At 40.4% G+C, this 20,487-nt stretch overlaps 1 protein-coding gene across 5 annotated transcripts in view; it reads right to left on the bottom strand.

Annotated features, from left to right (window-relative positions):
• MTCL1 (microtubule crosslinking factor 1) overlaps window positions 1-20,487 on the bottom strand; it is a 49,325-nt gene that overhangs the window by 16,764 nt on the left and 12,074 nt on the right. For 3 of the 5 annotated variants that reach the window (XM_042835242.1, XM_042835234.1, XM_042835259.1), the window contains 5 exons: window positions 16,597-16,689; window positions 13,470-13,700; window positions 11,882-12,070; window positions 6,178-6,345; window positions 495-749 (listed from right to left, as the gene is read on the bottom strand). In XM_042835242.1, coding sequence (XP_042691176.1) covers window positions 495-749; window positions 6,178-6,345; window positions 11,882-12,070; window positions 13,470-13,700; window positions 16,597-16,689 — 936 coding nt within the window. The remainder of the gene's footprint in view (window positions 1-494; window positions 750-6,177; window positions 6,346-11,881; window positions 12,071-13,469; window positions 13,701-16,596; window positions 16,690-20,487) is intronic. The other 2 variants (XM_042835250.1, XM_042835267.1) reach the window with 1 other exon arrangement.

Here is a 20,487-nt window from a genome sequence, read left to right as displayed (position 1 = left end):
TAGCATTGCAAACTGCTTATTTGTTATCAGTCAGAGCTCTTCACAAATAGTTACAGTAGCTGTATCTTTGGTGGCAAATTCACAGATGAACAGACTTTTCTGGCAGGAAGCTGTATATCCAACCTTGAATAACCCTGTGCGTGGGATTGAGCACGAAGGGATGCACAAAAGCTTTCAAACAGAATGAATCAATGTGACCGTGCCTGTCCAGGGTAATGGAAATGAAGCAGGAAATGGCCTTTAACCTGGAGCTGATTTCTCATAGGCTTTATAGGGATTATGAGCATTTCCCCTTTGCTCCCTCGTGTATGTGAATTGTTTTGTATCTTGGGAAACACTGATGTATCTAAGGAACCAAAATTGCTCCTATGCTGTTCCTTAAAATATTTTTCCTTTGAACTGTTCCTTGACCTCGGTCTGAGTGCAGTAATAATGTAATACCTCATACTAGCAACCAACCATTGCCCACCCCAACTCCAAAGCCAACTCCTCACCTGCTCTATTCGCCTGAGCAGCTCTTTCTTTTGGCGTTCCCATTCTCGCCGGTCTCTATCAAGCCTGTCCAGGAGTTCCACCTTTTCTCGGTTCCAGTTCTTCTCACTGTGTTGGATTTGCCAGCGGAGGTCCATCACCACACCGTGAGTCTCAGCCAGAAGCTTCTTATGCTCCTCTCTTTCCCGTTTAAAAGCTCCCTTTGCATCAGAAGTTAGGCCTGTTTCTCCTAAGCTGCTCTCATTCTTCCCTTCCAGCTGCCATTAAAACAAAATGTTATTAGGACATCAAACTTTCTCAGGTAAAACCCTGTCTCAGGAAAGGAATTTGTGTTAGAGACTTTCTGCCCACAGCAGCCTTCAGCAGTGTGCTTCTGTGTACCTCCTCATACCTTCCGGCAGGGACCAGCACAGAGAGATGTATTGAGATCATGTCCCCTCATCTCTGCAGATCACAGTAACTAAAATCACTTATATGACTATTAGCTGATGATATCTTCTATTCCTTCTCCTTTACTTCATGCTGGCGTTGAAGAAAATTAAAGGCTAGGTACCATTGGCAGGGATTTCTCTTCTCCCTTCAATGTGCCTCATTCCCAGGGAATAGACTAGGCAATTAGACCAGGATAGCTGGCTCAAAATGATAGGATCATTGGAAAATGTAGTCGTGATGTCCTGGAAAGGGGTTTTCCAACCCAACCCCGTGCTTCTAGCTGACCACTGCTAGACTGTGGTCAGAGTGAAAAAGGTGCTCAATGGCACTGTGTTAGCTCAAGAAAGGAAAGAATTTATCCCTAAAACTTGACCTTTTGTTTATAACTGAGTAGATGGGTAAATGAGTCAGGATGGGTCTGGCTATGCAAGCAGCCAAGAGAGAAGAGCACTAAAAACTCATTTCTGCCTCTGAAGTTGTCTTCAAAAGGTAGAGGTAGCAGGTTTCCTAGGAAACGTGCTCCTTTAGCAAGAAGGGAGGACAGCACTTTCAAATTTTGCGAAACAGAATGTAAGCTCAAACTCTGTGATCAAAAAGAAGTTCAGACTGGATTAGGGAGTGGAGCATATTTGTCTTTGGAACATCCTTCCCAAATAAATGGCAGGGAGGCCATCGCTTGAGTTGTTTGCTGGGCTGCAGAGAACAGCCTATTACAATCACACGCATTACAGGGAGATCTTAAATACTTGCAACTCCTACCACTTCCAAATTCCTACCAAAATACTACCAATTTCCAAAGTCAGTTATTTTCAAACCAAGCAAGTAACCATAAAAATCAATTACAAAAGAGCAGCACCCTATGGACAGGTTGGATGGGGCTTTGGGAAGCCTAATTTAGTGAGAGATGTCCCTGCCTATGGTGAGGGAGTTAAAACTAGATGATATTTAAAGTCCCTCCCAATCAAAACCATTCTGTGACTCTATGGATGCTGACATACCACCTTTTGACCCTTAACCCATTTATGCAGTGTAAATTTGTGGAGCCAGAACAGTGCTGAAAACATTTGACTCAAGTGTGTGGTATTTTGTACAGGCACAGATGCTAGATGCTGATGGGCCTCCGTCTGCAACTGTTCACACCTGTAAAGCCTTCTTGAAGGTAAATTTGACAGCAGCAAAGCATTTCACTCAATATTAACTCCAGAACCCAAGCTTCAGTAAACAAACCAAAAGGTAGGTACCAGAGTTAGAGCAGAAGAAATAACATCAACTATGTGGAAAATCTTTTAAAAAAAAAAAGCAGAAGAATTAAGAGTATTGTAAAGATGGAATTCAGCTGGAAAGATTAACAGGATAATTAATTATATATTATTGAAATATTTTTTTTCTTTCCATGAGTTCACTGTTCTACTGATGCTCCACTCAGTTAGTGGTAAAAATCCCATTGACATTGGTGGCACTGGTGAGCAGGTGGGTGCAGGAGAATTGACCAGCAGATAAGGGCATGGAGGCTGCCCACAGCAGTCCCAAAGTTATTCTGCTGCCAACCACAGTGCTTTCCTCCTGCCTTTTGGAATTAGTGGTGTATACCCTACTTCTACAATCCTTGTCTGTAAAGCAAAGGCAATAATTACTTACCATAATATATTATGTGATAAAATCCAAAATAGCCAGAGACTCTAAAATGACATAAACTATACTGTTTTCTTACATCTAAGCATGACAAAGAGCTACTTAGGACTTGTTTATTCACCTTTCAAGGACCGTTAATGCCCCTGCAGACTTTGTGTCTTGCAGTAGGAGCTCTTAGCAGGTGTTGCTGGAGTGCCTGGTCTCCACCAAATAACTCTGCAATCTCCTGGGGAATAATGCCACTTACAGTAGTAACTATGGTTAACATGCTAAGTTGTCAGACATACAAATGTCTGCAATAAATTCTTTAGCCAGCATGAAGCTCAAAAATACTAAAAGCAAACCCATATGTAAAAAAAATGCTCTGTTGCAAAAGAGTTTGTGTGATTACCCTATAAAGCAAATTCCTTCTTCCATTTTTTTTAATCTAGAAGAAAAATAAATAGCAAAATGTTGAACTCCACTTATATTCTTTCTCCCCTTATACCACCGACTTCTTCACCACCACTGAGCAAATTCTCAGCCTTTCAGCTAGCAAACAAGAAAGGCAGTGCTCCTGAGGCCATGCTGCCTGCAAAGAGCAGGAAAGCCAATAAAGGCAAGGAAGTGAAAAAATGTGCTTCAGAACAGCAATACCAAGAATGCCTGGCTGTACCGGACTATCTTGCCCAAGCTACCAAAACATTGTCAGTTATCCTGTGTCAGACCACTCATTTAGACCAGAGCCTTGCTGCCTGCTCCATTTCAGAAGAATATGGTAAAGACAAAGGTAAGTCCAAAACCAAGGCAAACAAGAACAATTTCCCGCTGTTCTATGATTTGGACACAAAACATTTCCCATTTAGAGGTGATGCCTTTACACTCAGAAGGCAGTTCTCAGTGTCTGGAGAAGGCAGAACAATGCTCCTGGGGAGTCCTGTCTCTGTGTTTATGACAGGACTCACATCATAGAGGAAGGGTTCATCAGTGGCTCCTTAGCATGAAAATCTAAGTCCTAAACCTGCTGACTGGTAAGGTGGCTGGACGCCTCTCCAATAACTCGATGGCTTATGTTCCCCCTCAAGAATCCCCAAGCTTGATTATTGGTTGAAATCCTAGTGAGGGTCCATGTCCTTATGTGCCAGTTCTCAGTACATGGGCTGGGTTTGCTCACGGTTCCCAGAACACTGGGATTTTTCACTTCCACCAGCTGGGGGCTGACAATTATTGCGGCTCTTTATTGCTCAGACTTACCAAGATTCCATACTTAGGAGCAACCTCATTATTTATCTTATTTATTTATCTTAATCTTACCATATCTTAAAAACAATGCCTAAAAAGCCTTCTGCCAAATAAGATGCACATTCATTTCTGAGAGCCAAGACTTTTATTTTAATGATACGCAGTGCTAAAGCACAAAAGCAGCAGGGAGCAGTACATTATCAACTCGTGTATGCAGTGCTTTTGTAACAAAGGAGTTTTCTTCCTTCCTTTTGCTCTTTCTTTCCTGTACAGAGTTCAAGCATTAATATGCAAAATCATTGTCAGTAACCATTAATTAGGAGGTGACTCTTGAGGAAAACGCTCTTGCTGACTGACCTACTGCTTCACAAAAAGGGTGGAAAACAGTGACAGTGCATACAAAAGTGGAGACTAGAAAGGCCATGATTCTCTATGGGTTTGTTAGGGGCTGGACAGCCCTATAGCCCCCTATGGTGGAAGTGCTGCACAGCCTGCTGCTTCATCACTGCCAATCAAAGTGACAAAACGACATCCTGCAAAGCCCTCCTATACGCACACCATGGCAAGCTTGGCTGTTCAGCTAAAGCTATTAGTCCACATGTTGGCACAGAACAGAAAAGTCTGTTAATGTGACTATATGGAATGCTGATAATTTAGGTGTTCTTTACTAGCTCTTCCCATCTCAAATATAACCAAGAGCAAAACCCCTATATTTTGAATCATTAGTTTGCGTCAATTCCATACTTCTAATATTTGTATTTCATGTTTATAATATTACTATTTTTATGTTTAGTTTTTTAATTGCTTCCTTGCAATTGTGAGCAAATACAACAGACCTCAGCAGGACATGAGCACTATTAGCACTACCCCGACTGACATTCTTATGATTTACGTGCTCTCTCTTTGCTGCTTCATAAGGAATCTCTTTTTACTATGAAATATAAATGCAGTTTGGGGAATCTGCTGAGGAAATTAGTTTTATGTCTTAAATATTGATCAGTTTTATTCTTTTCATTTGCTTGAAAAAAAAAAATGCAAAAAGTAACACCCACAGCTCAGTAATTAGCATACATTAGAGATTATTGCCAGTAGAGCAGTGGGGATGGCAAAGAGCCTGACAAAGCCCCCAGAAGGAATGGTGTAAACCTATCTTGTCCCTGGGCAGGGAGAACAGCACTATGCAACAACCAAAACAGCAGCCCTGAAGTAAATCACTCATGCAAACACAGAACATGAGAGCTTTAAATTGGCAGTTAATTCTCAAAGTAACTTTCTCTAGGTTTTGTTCTTCATTGCCATATCTAGTTCAAGGTAAAATTGTCATCCAGGGTTTATTCTGGGAGGAACAAAAATGGCAATCAATTTTGTTTCTCTTTTCAAGTGACCTCCTCTCTGGAAATTTGCATGCACTAAGAAGCAGCTGATCTGAACTAAGAATTTGAATTCACTGAGAGAAAACTGCTAAAATGAATGCTTCTTTCTTCATTCTGGGGAACAAGTTTACAGTACCTGTATAGAAAAATAAGTGCTCACATTTCAGCTCTGTGTCAGAGTGAGTCTCCAGACAGTGCTGCGATGTTCAGTGAATCCTCCTAAATACATCACCCTCTCAGCAGCAAATATTTTTATTATATCTGTCTTCTGCAGAGAAGCTCTGCAATTGCAAATCTTTTTCTCAAGATCTGAACTTACTCTTTCCCTCACTCCTCCCTTTTTCAGTATGGTAAATTAGAGCTCTTAAGCCATCAGCTTTAGAAATGAACCCCCGTGGACTTTTTGCTGATTTTTGTTTGTTTGTTTGTTTCAGAAATTGTACATCTTCACTGCACTGCAGCACCCAGCCCAGATTTTATATACGTAGTTCTAATAGTAACTCAGAGCTAGAGCTTTCTCTTCAGCAGGGTCCCACCCCTTACTAACAGGAGATTTGACTGGCTGGCTCAACACTACAAAGCTGATCTAATGCTTCAGAATTGTTAAGTCACTCTTTTCTCTCATGCATCAAATACTGCAGTTCCTATGTGCCAAGACACAGTGATGAGATAGTTGTCAGTATGCCAACACCAAGACATTCTCTCTCCTATAAATGCCAATAAGAACAGGCACCTGCAGTTCTCATTACTGTAGCCGATACATCACCAGCCAGCTGTGCTGAGAACATATAGCTAGAAGAGGCTCAGTCCCTTCATTTTTACTTACATTACATGGTATCTACTAACAAACACTCATACTGGGACAACTAGAACCCAAGAGGCAACTCATGACTCAAAGCATTGCCCAGGCTTCAGGGGGGCTTTCAGGCAACAGGCTAAAATGAATAAATATAGCAGCTCTTCTGACTCTCAGAGAGTCATTAAGTGACTCCAGCATCCTTCCAGGGTGCTGGACGTGAGACAGTACCTGTTCCAGATGGCATTTCAGCTCAGTCATTTCCACCTCCCAAGCTGCCTTGTCCAGGGCGTACTGTTGCTGGAGCCCCTGGCGCTCGCGCTCATCGTCCCGCAGCTCGGAGCGGAAGTCATCCAGCAGGCCCTTCACAGCACTCAGCAGCTTCCGATTCTCACTTGCCTGCCAGAACAAAGCAAAATATATGTTGTCACCAGATGCCTTCAGCCTCCAGTTTCACCCGTAAGAGGAAAAAATGCCTGCACATCCATTGCAGTAACAATGCTTTTCGTGCCTATATTTTCTTGCTAGCCCTAATTCTGAAACACCCATGCAAAGATATGAGTCACACTGAAAAAGGCACTGTGTACGTTTCTGGATTGAGGCCATCTCTAATAAAGTTCTTCTAATACAGTAGTGCTCGTCTCATATATACACTCATAGCTCAGCATCAAATCTCAAGTGTTTGCAAACTACAAATTGCAAAAAAGTGACTCACTTGTAAAGCTTTTTGTATTATCAGACAAAATTACACAGGGAAAAACGTGAGGTTTCGATTTGAGTATCTTTGCTAAGGTGTTTTGCTAATCTGCACCTCACACTTATCCTCAGTTCCAGGCAGCTACACACAGGTTAGCTCTGCAACAGTACCCTCTTTGGTACCGAAGTCACAAATGCCATGTAGGCTTCTTTCCCTCCTGCAGAACAGGATCAAAGCACAGATCCCATTCATGCTTTGTTGAGAATGCCTTGGTCATATTGAAAATGGTCTCTGTGCTGTAGCACTAGCCAGAAGCAAAGAACAGAGCCAAATTAAAAGTCTAGCCTAGCAATGACATCTGATCTTGGCAAAAATACCAAAAGTCACAGATGTATATGCATCTAAAATCTCTGAATTTTTTTTTTCCTTAGTTTTGGCATAAAACTTCTGCAAATTCTGGGAAGATTTGCAAAAACTGTCATTTTGATGTTTTTAAAAAAGATCATTCTGGATTATTATACACATATCTGGATGCCTACCTATGCGACCTGGTGTAGGGAACCTGCTTTGGCAGGGGGGTTGGTCTCGATGATCTCTAGAGTTCCCTTCCAACCCCTACAATTCTGTGATGCTGTGATTAAACAAAAGGTATCCTCCAATATTTTTTTTTTTCAACAGTTGAATTTGGAAACAGAAATATGTAACATGATTTATTTATCCAAGATTCTAATCAAACGCTCCCAACGAGCCTCTCAAAGATCAAGGAGCAGCCAGAGATTGTATCTGACAAGTTATTCTGAATATAAAAGACTTTTAAGAAAATTATTATTAATTAGCAGGCAGGCACAATGTGCGCAAAAAAATGGGAAAGCTTACTCAACAAACTCAGCATTTGATCACCTAGTCCTTACGAACACACTAGTTTCCTTGGAAAGGAAAGGAAGTGGAAAAGTCTAACTCAAATTAGCTGTCTCAATTCTTGTGTGATAATCTAATTCATTCTATTATTTATTTATTTTGTTCAAGTGGAGGCTTCCTGCAATTCCTCTTTTCTGGTGTCTCATGAAGTATATACATAGGGACTTCATTGCAGGCAAATCCAATAAACACATACAAAAAAATCGGAATAGTTTTTAAAGCATTTTTTTTTCCCCCTCACAACAACACATATAGCATATTGTGCATACAACTAAGTTGATCTCACGTGCTGACCAGATTTTTGACACCACTGACCCCTGTAATCACTAGTGAGACATGCTGCAGAACCTTTTTTTGTTCTTTAAGAAACAAACAAGCAAGTGTGCTCTACTTTTTCCAAGCCATTTGGTTCATCAGCAAAAAAAAAAAAAAAAAAAAAAAAAAAGCCAGACACAGGGAAAATGACTGCAGGTGCTCACTGACTGACGTACAATTTGTTTGGGCTAATGAAATGGGATGTTGTATAATGTGGGGTTTTATAAGAAACAAACTCACAGAAGCAGAATTAATTCCATTAACATTTAATGCCAATTAGCAGTTTGCTACTATACAGCAGCAGTCTTCATCATGCATATAAGATTTCCTACTTTGCAATATGTAATGAGACTTTATGTTTTCACTATGAATTCCCATTCTGATACCCAATTAAGGCTAGATTCTCCAAACAGCTCAAGCCCGTTGTGTAGTAATCAGAATAAGAGCTCTTTTGAAGATTTGTCCTTAGCGTCACAGTGGGAGCTGCTGGGTACAATAAGTGCTTCAAATTCCGGCCTCACTCACTTCTGAATACCCTGACCCCACATGTTTACAAAGCACTTTTATTCAGGAGCCACATTCTGTGCTTTTCGTATGCTTTATTTGGCAAAGTAATCGAAAGGCTGCACAAGGGAAATGAGGCAGAAGAAAAATAAACCCAAATACAACTGAAGCAAACTACATCCCTCATTCCCATGCATATATTTTTTAGCTTTGGAGTACTGCAAAATTAGGTTTTGTGAGGAAAGTAGTGACAGACTAGTACAGAGAGGTGCCAAGAGAGCCTCATTACAGGTTTATAGCCTACTGGGATGAGGACACACATTATTTCTAGAGGTATTACATCAATGTCTCTGTTATGAAGACAAGTACCCCAGGTGCCCCCTGGGCTTGCTGGGATTTTAATTAACTTGCCAATATATATCCAATTTTGGTTGCATACGCCTAATTCCTGCAGAGATGTCTCCTTTGCATGGCTTTGTATTTACAGTTTGAATTTGGAGAGTTCTGTGAGGCTACTTTTCTGTTTCGCCAATCTGAGAGAACAGATGAAGTACTTCTGAGACAATGTGTTCTGAAGTACAACACTTACATCTAGACATGTCTGAGATTTCTGCTGGTGAAACTGCCAGTTTCTGCTTAAGTCCCATAGACACCAAACAAAGATTGTTACAGTTTTCCTGTTCCTCCCAGAGATGTCATGCAGGCAGAAGAAAGGGGGCATGACTGTAATTTCCTGGGCAAGCTACCCTGCAAGGATCTGCCTCTGTAGTACTGACCAATTGGAACAGAAACAGGTAGGTGTCCAGGCAGGTTTTGAATATCTCCAGAGAAGGAGACTCCACAACCTCTCCTGGCAGCTGTTTCAGCACTCTGTCACCCTTGTAGTGAAGAAGGCCGTTCTCATGTTCAAACGGAACTTTCTTTTTTCTGGTTTGTGCTCTTTGCCCCTTGTTCTGTCACTGCGCACCACCAAAAAGAGCCTGGCCCCAAACAGTTGACTCCTGTCCATTAGATATTCATAAGCATTGATATAAGCAAAAGTGAAGCCACATCTTGATGCAAATCATTTTAGTATACTTAGGTCTTTCTTACTATTCCTCTGGGCTTTTCCTTTACTGTACTTTGAAAACAAATACTGCATGAGCAAAAACAAAGGATATAATCAGGGATTTTCTTGACCTCTCCCCACCATCGCCAATATATATGAGCATATTGCTTTTTAATGCTTTTTCCACTGAAACACAAATGTATAAACTCTTCTTCTTACTTCCCTTATCTTACACATCCAACAGACTTTTCAATCCTTCTACTCAGCTGTACCAAAGCACTTCCTTTTCTGTAGCTAATTCTCCCTCATCTCTTACTACACACATTGAAATGCTCATTTATAGCAAGCCCGTAACAAACCCCAATTAGCCTGTTTGTCTTCTGACCTTCACCAGGCTTCCTTCGTGGCTCCTGAACCTTGCCATTTTCTTGCCTAACACTTCCTGCAATGTGCCCCTGCTAGCAGCTAAGGGACAACACCACCTCCATGGAGAGCCACATAAATGTCCTAGACAAGTGAGACAAGTATTTTCCATCAAGTTGAGTACCACAAATCACAATGATATAAAATCAGAGACTGCTTTTTTAAGGTCTTGGGGTTTACAATTTTTCTCAGAGCGATTTCACTCTCCACAAGTAAGAAAGAAGCAACAGAAATGTAGACTGAAAATACAAGCTATTAAATATTAACATTAAATATTAAAAATAAGAATGGATTACCTCAAGTTACAGGAAGCCTTTTCTTTTTTCTGACCTAGTCCTCTCAACTACTCCTAGACTATTTGAAGACTTCCTTCCTAATGTGAAACAAACACTGATGCATTTCATCTTGAAACTCATCAGGCAGAAGCAGCAACTTATGGCTCTCCTGAGCAGTGGCAGACCTTGGAGACTTCCAGCTTCACCACTCACCCTGATTTCCCCATATAAACAGTGCTTGCTTCCAGCTGAGAGTTTAAGGGACCTACTGAAGACCTCCATACCCCTGGGTGGTTTTTTTTAATTGCGGTCTGACCAGACAGTGTTGTACTGGGAAGTGAGTGCTGCTGAGTCCACCCTTCAGTAAGGGTGTGCTCTGGGTCAACTGATACTCTCAGATCTTTTGGACCTTAGATTACACAGGTGAAGTGATTTTTCACTCTAGTTTTGTTCAGTTAATAGATGCATTAACAAGCTTGCATTTTGGGGTCACATGTGAATTAAATGGAGCTGCCAGTTTAAAGAGAAAGCCTGTAATGGTGTAAAGCAAAGTCCAGGTTTCTGAGGTTGCTGAGTGAGGGGAAGGAAGTTTGCAGGACCAAACTAACCACTACAAGTGGACAGACAATTCGAGTCCAAATGGTACTGAGGTGCTTGAGGAGAACCTTGAGGGCATGGGAGGTACGTGCTTTTTTTGCTCTCTAGTGTTTTTAATTCAGACAGAAATTGTACATGAAGCTATGCCTCAGATTAGTGAGGTTGGTTGCAATGCAGTTTATGCATCTCCAAAGCACCAATCTAACCGTACTGAAGAATGGAGATTTACTGCTTGCTTTGTATCTATTAGACCACAGACAATAAGTAAACAAATTGTATGTCATCCTGAGGGTCCTGAGAACTGAAACAAAAAGACACCATCCCCAGAGCCTGTAGTGAGACCAGCAAAGTAACACAGTCACAGGAAAACAAGTGTCTGAGTGCTCTTGCTGTGGAGTGGGCTCCCACGTCAGGGGCTGGGCAGACATTGAGCATAAGGAATAAACCTTCAAAACTTTTTTCATTAGATTTGTGTTTTGCACAGAGTTCTTGTTCCATTCGCCTTCTGACTGCACAAATATAAAGTGCATATGAAGAACAGATAGAAGCCTTAACTTTGTCTCCTTTGTATGTGTACTGCTATTGATAGGACTGCTGGTATACTCAATGCAAAAAGCTGGCATATATGGCACACGTAGGCAGGGCACCGGGGATGTCAAGGCATGACAAATCAGCATGATTTGCTTTTAGGTATCTAAAAACAAGTCCAGTGACAGGAAGGAACTTTTGCATTGCTTTCTCATCATCTCTAAGGAAAACATTAAGTATATGTACTAGTTTCTTAAATAATTTAAAGGAAATAAAATCACCTCTACTCACTAAATGCTTGACAGTAGAATAGAATAGATGTGCTCAGAAAGACGAGCATGTGAATTCTGCAAACCATCACATACTGATGGATGTTTCTGGGCAAACAGCCACAGGAGGAAATAGGATTTTTCACTGATAGCATCTGCCAACAGGAGAACAGTAATCACATGACTCCTGATTAAATATAAATATAATGGACAAAGTCCATTGTAATTGCTGTGCAGCTAGCAGGATTTTTGCAAGTGTGTTTTTAGGTGACTTAGCACAGCAGCAGAAAAAAAAATATGAATTCCCTCGGAACATCCACAGTTTCCATTCCTATGACACGTTATACAAATGGTACGGTACCTGCTTCTGCTGCTGCAGTAACTCTGCAGTCTGCAGCTGTGGTCCGTGATCCGTACTTTCTGTAGTGGGACGCTGGGAGAAATCTGTCAGTGCAAACACAACATCCTCTTCCTCCTCCTCTCGCTCCACATCATCCGCCTTCTGCTCAGACTGAATGCCAAATTCTGGGAGGGCTTCAAGATGCTCGATCTGAAATGCGGGAGATAGGACACAGCAACACTCTCTTTGCCAGTTACTTAGGTAGAGAGAAATGCAATATGGTGGGTCTAGTCTGCCATGCATCAATGAAAAACCATACAGGACATTGGTGGTATTGTGTAATGAAAATGTAGAGATCAGGGAGTATCCCAGTCTAGCACTTCATATTCTCTACTGTGTTAGCAGATCATTTGCTACCAGTAATGACTAGAGATGGATTGATTGTAAATTACCCAGTCAAAAATCTAAACAACAACAACAACAACAACAACAACAACAACAACAACAAAAAATGAAAGCTCTTCTGATACTAGACAATGAGCTATTTTATACACAAGCAAATTAGTACTGCTGAAATAAAGCAGAATGGAATTATTTCTAAATAGATACTCAGCCCTTGTTTCTGACTCATTATACCACAGCACCCTTTATACAGAATACATAACAGTGGAGCTACTTCTAGTAGACCTTTTCTGCCAAATGTAGAAAAAGACTGAAAGACACTTGGTATATAAATATCTGAAACACTGAAAAAATTATTAGATGCCTTAGCAAAATGTTTCAGAACTGCAGGATGATTCTATGATCCCCAGAATTCTGGTTAAAATGTCAGAATGGGTAAGTGCATTTTTCTTATTACGTTTCCTTTACATAGGATATCTGAAGCAAACTGTAGTTCTGGGTATGCAGCTTGACACAATACAGCAGCACCTTTTCTACAGTGCACTTTCTGCCATCACATCCCTGCTAAGATGTGTCAGCTTTGGGATTCCAGGTCGTTAGTGTGCTCTTGAAATTCCTTATCTTAATTTAGTTGCTACTTGGAAAATTACTTTGATGACTACTAGTATACTGCTCCTGCCTGGTGATAGACGTGTGTATGAAGAAAAGGAAAAAATAAGAATGATTCACTGTGAGTTCCCACAAGACTGTATAATTCTCTTGCCAACATGAAAACAGAGCTTCCCTCCATCTGTATTACTGAAGGCTTTATAAGGAACACATTGCACACAATTACAAAAGAACTCAACCCATCTAAACAGATTTGACTCCATCAGCTCACTAAGATATTTTTCTTTCCAAAAATTATTCAGGGTTATTATCTTAGAGACTTAATTAAGTCTTCATTTACTATGGGAGATTTTTTAAGGCCAAATGCTTGTACTAGTTAAGGGTTTAGATTTAAAGATAGGTGGTGTGTAACATGAAGACAGAATGCAAAACATCCTTTAGCACAAACCAGTAATAAGAAAAAGTTTTGTGTTTTATTCGAACCCTCTTAAAATCTAAGTTTACTTACAGTTGGTGATGCTACATCATATTCAAAATCTACAGTTAAAGAAAGAACATCCAAGGCAGTTTCATTGGTTAGTGGAGGTGGGCCAGTTACCTCTAGTATGTCCTCCCCATCATCCTCCATTTGCTTGCCTTGCCGCCAGTGTTTCAGCAGCCACTTCAGTTTGACATACACGAGGAAAGTGTCCTGCTTGAAATGCCTGAGTTCTTGCTGCAGCAAATTTTTCTCCTGGCTCCAAGTCTTTTCTTCCAGTTTGTTCTGCAAAGTCAAGCTCTGCACTTCCAAATCTTTCCTCCTCATGGTCTGCATATGCTCCTCTTCCAGCTTTAATGGAACAACAGACACTGTGTCAAAGTGCTGGTGGTCTCCAGGATTTGGATTTTGTTAGCTGAGACAAATTGAAAGATCTAATTTTCATCAGTTATGAACAGCTACCCAGTTTGGCTCAACAAATTCCTCAGCAGTTATAACTGTCACGTTGAGGAAATTCAGGGACAGCAGCCAATAAACTTAGCTTAATAACCATATCTAAGTAACGTGCCGTGGAATTGGACAGTGTGTTCACTCTAAGTATGCAAGAGAATTCTACTTTTGCTTAAATGTTTTATACTCAAATTTTCTTCCCTCTCTTGATTGTATCCCTGCAGTGTATTCCTGGAATAGGTACCACTCTAAGTGCTACACACATCACATCTGCTAAATGTATTTGAAACTATTTCTAGGAGATGGGACTGCAATTGCCCTTCAGACAACCTGAAATATTATCCTAATCTCCTTGGCTACAGACTCATCCCTTCCTCTGTGAATATACCTCCTTCTCCTTCTAGAAGGTCAGTGCTCCACACAGACCTGCATCATGCTCAGACGTCTCTGAACCTAGAAAACAAATACTTCTAGGTCAGGGACACAGGCAGAACCTGAAGAGACAGAAATATGCTGCACCTTGGCCTTCAATATGTCTCAGTTTCAGTACCAGAAGCACCAGAAAAAAATCACTGTTCAAAGCTAAGACATCATTACATCCCTTCAACACAAAGGGATGTAATGATGGGGATGATACAAAGGGATGACACAAAGCCAACCTGAAACAATATTCTTTAAATGCGACTTCTCCCTCAATATGTCAAAATCAAACCACTACACGTCACTGGCCCCATAACACTTGTATAAGTTTGTTGTACAGGATCTCTTCTTCTACATGGATGAGATGGCATTTCCCCTTCAACCAAGCTGCTGAGAAAGGTCAAGAAAGGTCAGAAAAGGAGTACAGAGCCACTGCTTACAGATGCCAGTTTCTACAAGTTTCCATTTTATAGAAGAGCTTTTCCCTTGCCTGACCAGCTCCACAATGAAGAAAGCCAAAGTAAACTAACGACCATAATGATTTAAGGAACATACCCTGCAAGAAACAACACACGAGGATGAAGAATGCTTCATGGATTTTTCTTCTGCAACCCTAGCACTTAGTACTGCTAACAAATATATGCTTGGTTTTCATGGCAACCTTCAGGTGTTACTGTTCCATACTAGACTGTTTACTAAGGACTCTCCTGCCCTTTAAACAATGTGCTCTGGCATAACACAAATTTACAATATCTGTGCAACTATGCATTAATACATCCATAACATTGATCTAAATGATTTGGAAGATTTTTATAATAAAAATTGATAAATAAATAATTCTTTAAGGAAATGTAAGGCTTGTAAAATATTCCTGATTAAATTATTCACAGCAGTTACTAAATCATACTGGTTTAAAATGCATCTTAAAAGTACTCTGAAACAGTATCAGATAAAAGGCCCAAAAACATACAAGCAACTCCTGATGACACTCACAGAGACTATACAGTGCTACCACACACCAGTGTAATGTTTTAAGTATTGCAAAAAAATTTGAGTAAAAAAGGAGTTCTTTCTTTTATATTTAAATTTCAAGGAAATAAATGAACAGATTTTGTGTTGATGCAGATTCTTCCATCAAATGAAGCTATGGTTAAATACAGCAAAGACTTATGAGTCATTTCCACCAGAAGTCCTGGAAGACGATAAAAAAAAAGGAATAATATCAACAGGATGGCCATAATGTGGAAAAAAAAAAATAAAGAATCCAGGAGACAGTTTTATTATTCAATTTCTGCTAGCTGAAAGCATGAATGAAAGCTTTGATTTTGCTGCATTTCTCACTGTTTTAATAGCCGTTACGATCACAGATTCTTGCAGAAAGTCCAGGTGGAGATAGCAGAATATTTTTGTGCTTTTTCAATGGATAGCTACTGCAAAAGAAAATAACTTTGAGGCGGGCATAACATCCAAAAAGCATTCATGGCCAAGGCAACTGGGAAAGAAATCAATTTACGGGTTTCCTTCAAAAGCAAAGCCTCCATGAGGAAGCTCCTATTGAGATCAACCAAACATTAAAGCTACTTATGAAAAATGAGAGATACCACTTGGGCAAAATGCAATTAGTTGGCACAAGCATAAATACTCAACATTATGCAGTAATTGTGCTTAATTTAGTCTGAGAATAAATTTAAAAACAAAACTTCTTTTAAGAGCCAAACAGCCTGCAAAAATAAGTAACGTTTGTTTTGCTTTAGGAGCTAGAGATCACAAAAGGATTAGCTCATATGTTCCAGCCTTCAAAAAAGCAGGGAAACCCATATAACAAAATATGATTTGTTCACCACTTACAAACAAGAGGTTAGAAACACAGGGCACTGAGGGATACAAAAGATCCTGTTTCGTGTCTCAGTTACTAAAAGTACAACTCCTCCAGCTTCAGAGAAAAGCTGGGTTTTCTTTGGGCTAAGAGGAGTCTGGAATAAGGCACAGAACCCAACATGCCCTCAGAGATCAAATGTACCCTTCCTGTCCTCACAGAGGGCTGACAGGGCTGATGTACTCTTCTCTGCACTATTCCTTATCCCTGCCTCAACTTCCACTCCTCTGTTGAGGCGGCCATCTGGCAATGTGCCCCCCTTACAGCTCAGTTTTGTCCAGTACCATGGACTCTCTCTAACACAGTCTACACACCGGAAGACAAAACTGCTCTCCAACAATTGGAGAAAACAGATTCAAATTAGCAAAACAGGCTTTATGCGCTTGCATTTCCCCAGCCTCCAAGCTCTCCCAGGGAGCTCAACAAGGCTCCACCAGGACAGCATGGTCCACGCCACGAGTCATGGCCACACGTCTCATAGCAGTCGGGTTTCGTATTTACCTGAATGATCTTTTCTGTAAACTTTTCTTGCTCCTCCTGGTGAAGTCTTGCCTCCTGCTCAAGCTGAGCCTGAAGCTCCTGTATCGATACACTCTGTACAGGTAAAACATGGGAATCCCTCAGCTGATCAGCAAGACAAAAGGATGGGCTTAGCAGAAAATGGGTTTTGGTTGTGGAAAAAAAGGGAAAAAGAGAAGAACCGCAGGACAGACATCTGTACAACTCATGGTTATCAACAGTTAAAACCAAAGCACAGTGTGCAAATAAGGAGCAATGTCCTAAGCATGTGTGGAAATGTCCTGTGTGGCTTCTTATGAAGGCTAAAGCTGTGATGCTGGTGCTGCCTGTAGCATTCCTTCCTTCGGGCCTCAGCTCCAGGACTGCACAAGGAAGTGAAACAGCTCACCATGAATGCCATCTGCCAGACCAGCTCCTATTTGCAGGATTCCATATTTGGTAGCATGTATTACTATGGTAATCAGAGCTAGTGAATTTTAACATCTCTGCAGAAGATGTATCTGATGTACACATTTTGCACCTTATTATTTATTCATTTGCAATACTTCTGATTAGACAGTTAATGGGACAGCATTTATTAAAGAAATTAAGCATTTAAAGTTCTTTTCTTCAGACACAGAGCAGCTCTCTGCACAAGTTGACTTAATTCTGCAATTTTGACTCAAAAAAAATTGCTCCACAAATGTCACGATGACGAATTAGGTGCGCCTGAGATCTGACCGTTATGCTTAAGGATCTCTCCTTTAGGTCAACCGCTTTTTTAATCTTAATAATTTCAATTTTACTTTGAATATAAATCTGGCACCCCATCCACTTTGCTCCTGACAGTTACTTAATTCAAAAATAGAGACCCAAGAAGGTAGAGTCACAGACCTTGCTATTTATGCTGCACTAATTAATCTTGTGGCACTTAGATTCCCGATCAGCACTTTCTGTGTCCTCCATTTTCTCTCTCATGCTTTGGATGCTTTGCCTGCACAGGCGTGCTGCTCAGCCAGGCTCTCTGCACACACCAGCAGTGCCACCACAGAAAACACTCTGCCACCAAACACCTTCTTCTCTGAGTAAAGACACACTAAGAGAAGAGATCCCCTCAGGCTTCAAAGTTGGATCCACTGGATAATGGATGCTGATGTAGTGCCTGATCTAGTGGTTGGTAACCTCACCCAAGACAGGGAGCTGGAACTGGATGATCTCCGAGTTTACTTCCAACCTAAGCCATTCTACAATTCTGATACCCTCATTGACTTGTGCATATCTGTGTTGTGTGTGAAGAAGTGACGCCTTCAGCACTCCAGAAGGCATCAGAAGGTGACCAAGAGCGAGCTGACACATTCACTGTCTCACCCACTTTTTAGGTACATGGTAAACAAGAACCAGTGTACCTACTTAATTCTGGTGTAATTTTAAAATGTGTGTTTCCGTGAATTCAAAATCACTCAGAATTGTGCCAAGCCTATCTGGCAAAAACAGTTACACATGGCAACTCCCTCCCATGGGTAATAATCATGTAAAAATATCTTGTAGTTTGCCTCAAGAAATGAAAACAGCACAATTCTCGTAAAAATTCATATATTGTTAATTTAAAATATACATGAAGTATAACTGATCTTAGCATGACTGTCTACAGTCATAGAGCTACGTATTCTGGCAGTTAGAAAGGTAATTTGTCTTTGGACTCCTGAAACTAGAAACTGAATCAGAGCAGCAAAAGCTTCAACTAGGAAGGTAAGGTTTGGACTTTTTCACTACTCACTTCACATTTACATTTTCCAACAATTTGCTACAAGATCACATGTTGCAATTTAGACTAATGCTAATTGTGATTACACAGTTACATATACACTGGGAATCTCTTTTGTCTGCAAAATTAGAACATGAAAATGATAAACCGGTGCAGTTTTTTTTTTTAAAGCATGCAGCCCATGCAAAGCCAAGTTCCAGGAAACCTGGACACTAGGATTGCGTGATAGCTTCTGAAATTACTAGGAAGAGATTAAATGCATCATAAAGGCAAATATACTATTACATGCACACTTAAGAGTGTAAATCCTTTTACAATTGCTTTGCCTGTTTAAGTATGATATATTTTTATAAGTGGTAAATGTGTTGAAAAGCAGTTAATGCATGACTGCAGAGCTGCACAACATTCTACTTCCAACACAACCTGAGGGCTCTTCATACCCTATCATTTCACATAATGTCATGTCTATTAGGAGCAGTGGGATTAGTACTGCTCAAATCAAGGGAGATAAGGCTGCTTAAGGGCCTAATGTCTGGATAATAAATGAAGAATACATAAAAATGTACCAAGTGATATTTGTATATGCAGCTCAGGCACCTGACAGTGCATTGGTGGATGTTTGTATGCTCCGTATAATCGGCTGGATTCAGTCTGTGGCACAACTGTGGTTTTGTTTTGGAAAACAACACTGCTACAAAATTAACACAGAAGTTGATATCCTGCTGACTTCCACTCTGTCTCCTTTTTCTCAGTAACAGGTGTGCTACAGGAGGAATAGAAAATGCCCTGAATGTGAGGGCCACCACACAACACACTGACACCACAGTAACAGGCACAAACTCACTAGAGACACAGAAACACACTACAGTAGGAACTACAGGCTAATGCTACTCCATCAAAACATCATAGAAACATTTGAACTTCATCTGCAGCTCCACAACAACCAAAAGTTTTCCAATAAAACCCAGTTAGCACTTTTCCACACCTATTTCCACCCTTGTCATCCCAGACAGATGGAACTAAGTCCTTCTGCTAAGCCATTTTGTCTCACCTGGTATCTCTCCAGAACAAGCTAATTGATGCCGCTGTCTTTACCACACAAGGATATTTAATGTCATCCACAGTTTGGGGGTCATCGCCACAGCTCATTCCACCAACATCTTTCTGACTTTCTTGCCAAGTTGAAGGATTTTCAAGCTACTTTCTGGCTCATACATTCCACATTTCTGCTGACTGTTTTACTATGATTACCATGAGGTATGGCTTGGTTTTTTTTGTATGATTTTACCATAGCTAATTCAAACCTCTGTTTGTCTCTGAATTGAATTGTATACAACAACCATGAACATTAGATTCCACAAAATCATTCTTTGCAGCCTTTTTTCAAAATGGATGGAGCACCTTAAGGCCTGGGGGGGCAAGGTGGAAAGATGTTCTCCCGTGTTTGTGTACAATTGTAAGGAAGACTAAAGAAGAACATTTTACGCTGCTCACCTGCTGCCATCTTAAAATGCCTTAGACCACACACTCTAAAAATGACTACTTTTTTGCACTTTATACCTGATTATTGCTTACATACAATAAAGCAGATTGATAGGAACTTCCAGTGCCTTTTATATTACTTTTGACAGGCAATACACATCTAACTGGATCCTCAGAGGCTACTTCCGAAGATGTACTTTTATCCTCCCCCATTTAAAAATATATGATCTATATACCATTTACAAGTGCACAACAGGTACTGTGTGGTTATTTCCCTGTGCTTACATGAAGAGTCTCCAGCTCTATGAAAACACAAAAACACTTTGCTCCCAGTCTTTGTAAATCCATCTCGCTGTATGGATAGTATATAGACTTCAGTTAGGGCTGAGATATCGAGATTTACATCATAAAGGGTCTTTTAAGTCATTATATGGTCAACCTTTAGGGAACATTGCATAACAAGAAAGAACACAATTCATGAAAGTAAATTATTCTTGCTGCCCCTAATCTTGGTGGGAAGAAGTACAGTTCAGCTCATGCTTGTCTTTCTTCTTCCCACAACTTTAAATTGGAGGCACAGTGCACACTAATTTACTTTTATTTTTATGTAATATTTTTTTTTTTTTTTTTTTTTTTTTTTTTCTTTC

The sequence above is a fragment of the Centrocercus urophasianus genome, unplaced genomic scaffold, assembly GCF_019232065.1.
Source record: "Centrocercus urophasianus isolate 14NV4802_14NV808 unplaced genomic scaffold, USGS_Curo_1.0 seq_11, whole genome shotgun sequence".
NCBI lineage: Eukaryota > Metazoa > Chordata > Aves > Galliformes > Phasianidae > Centrocercus > Centrocercus urophasianus.
The sequence above is the reverse complement of the archived record's forward strand: the minus strand, read 5'-3'. Positions and strand labels throughout refer to the sequence as shown.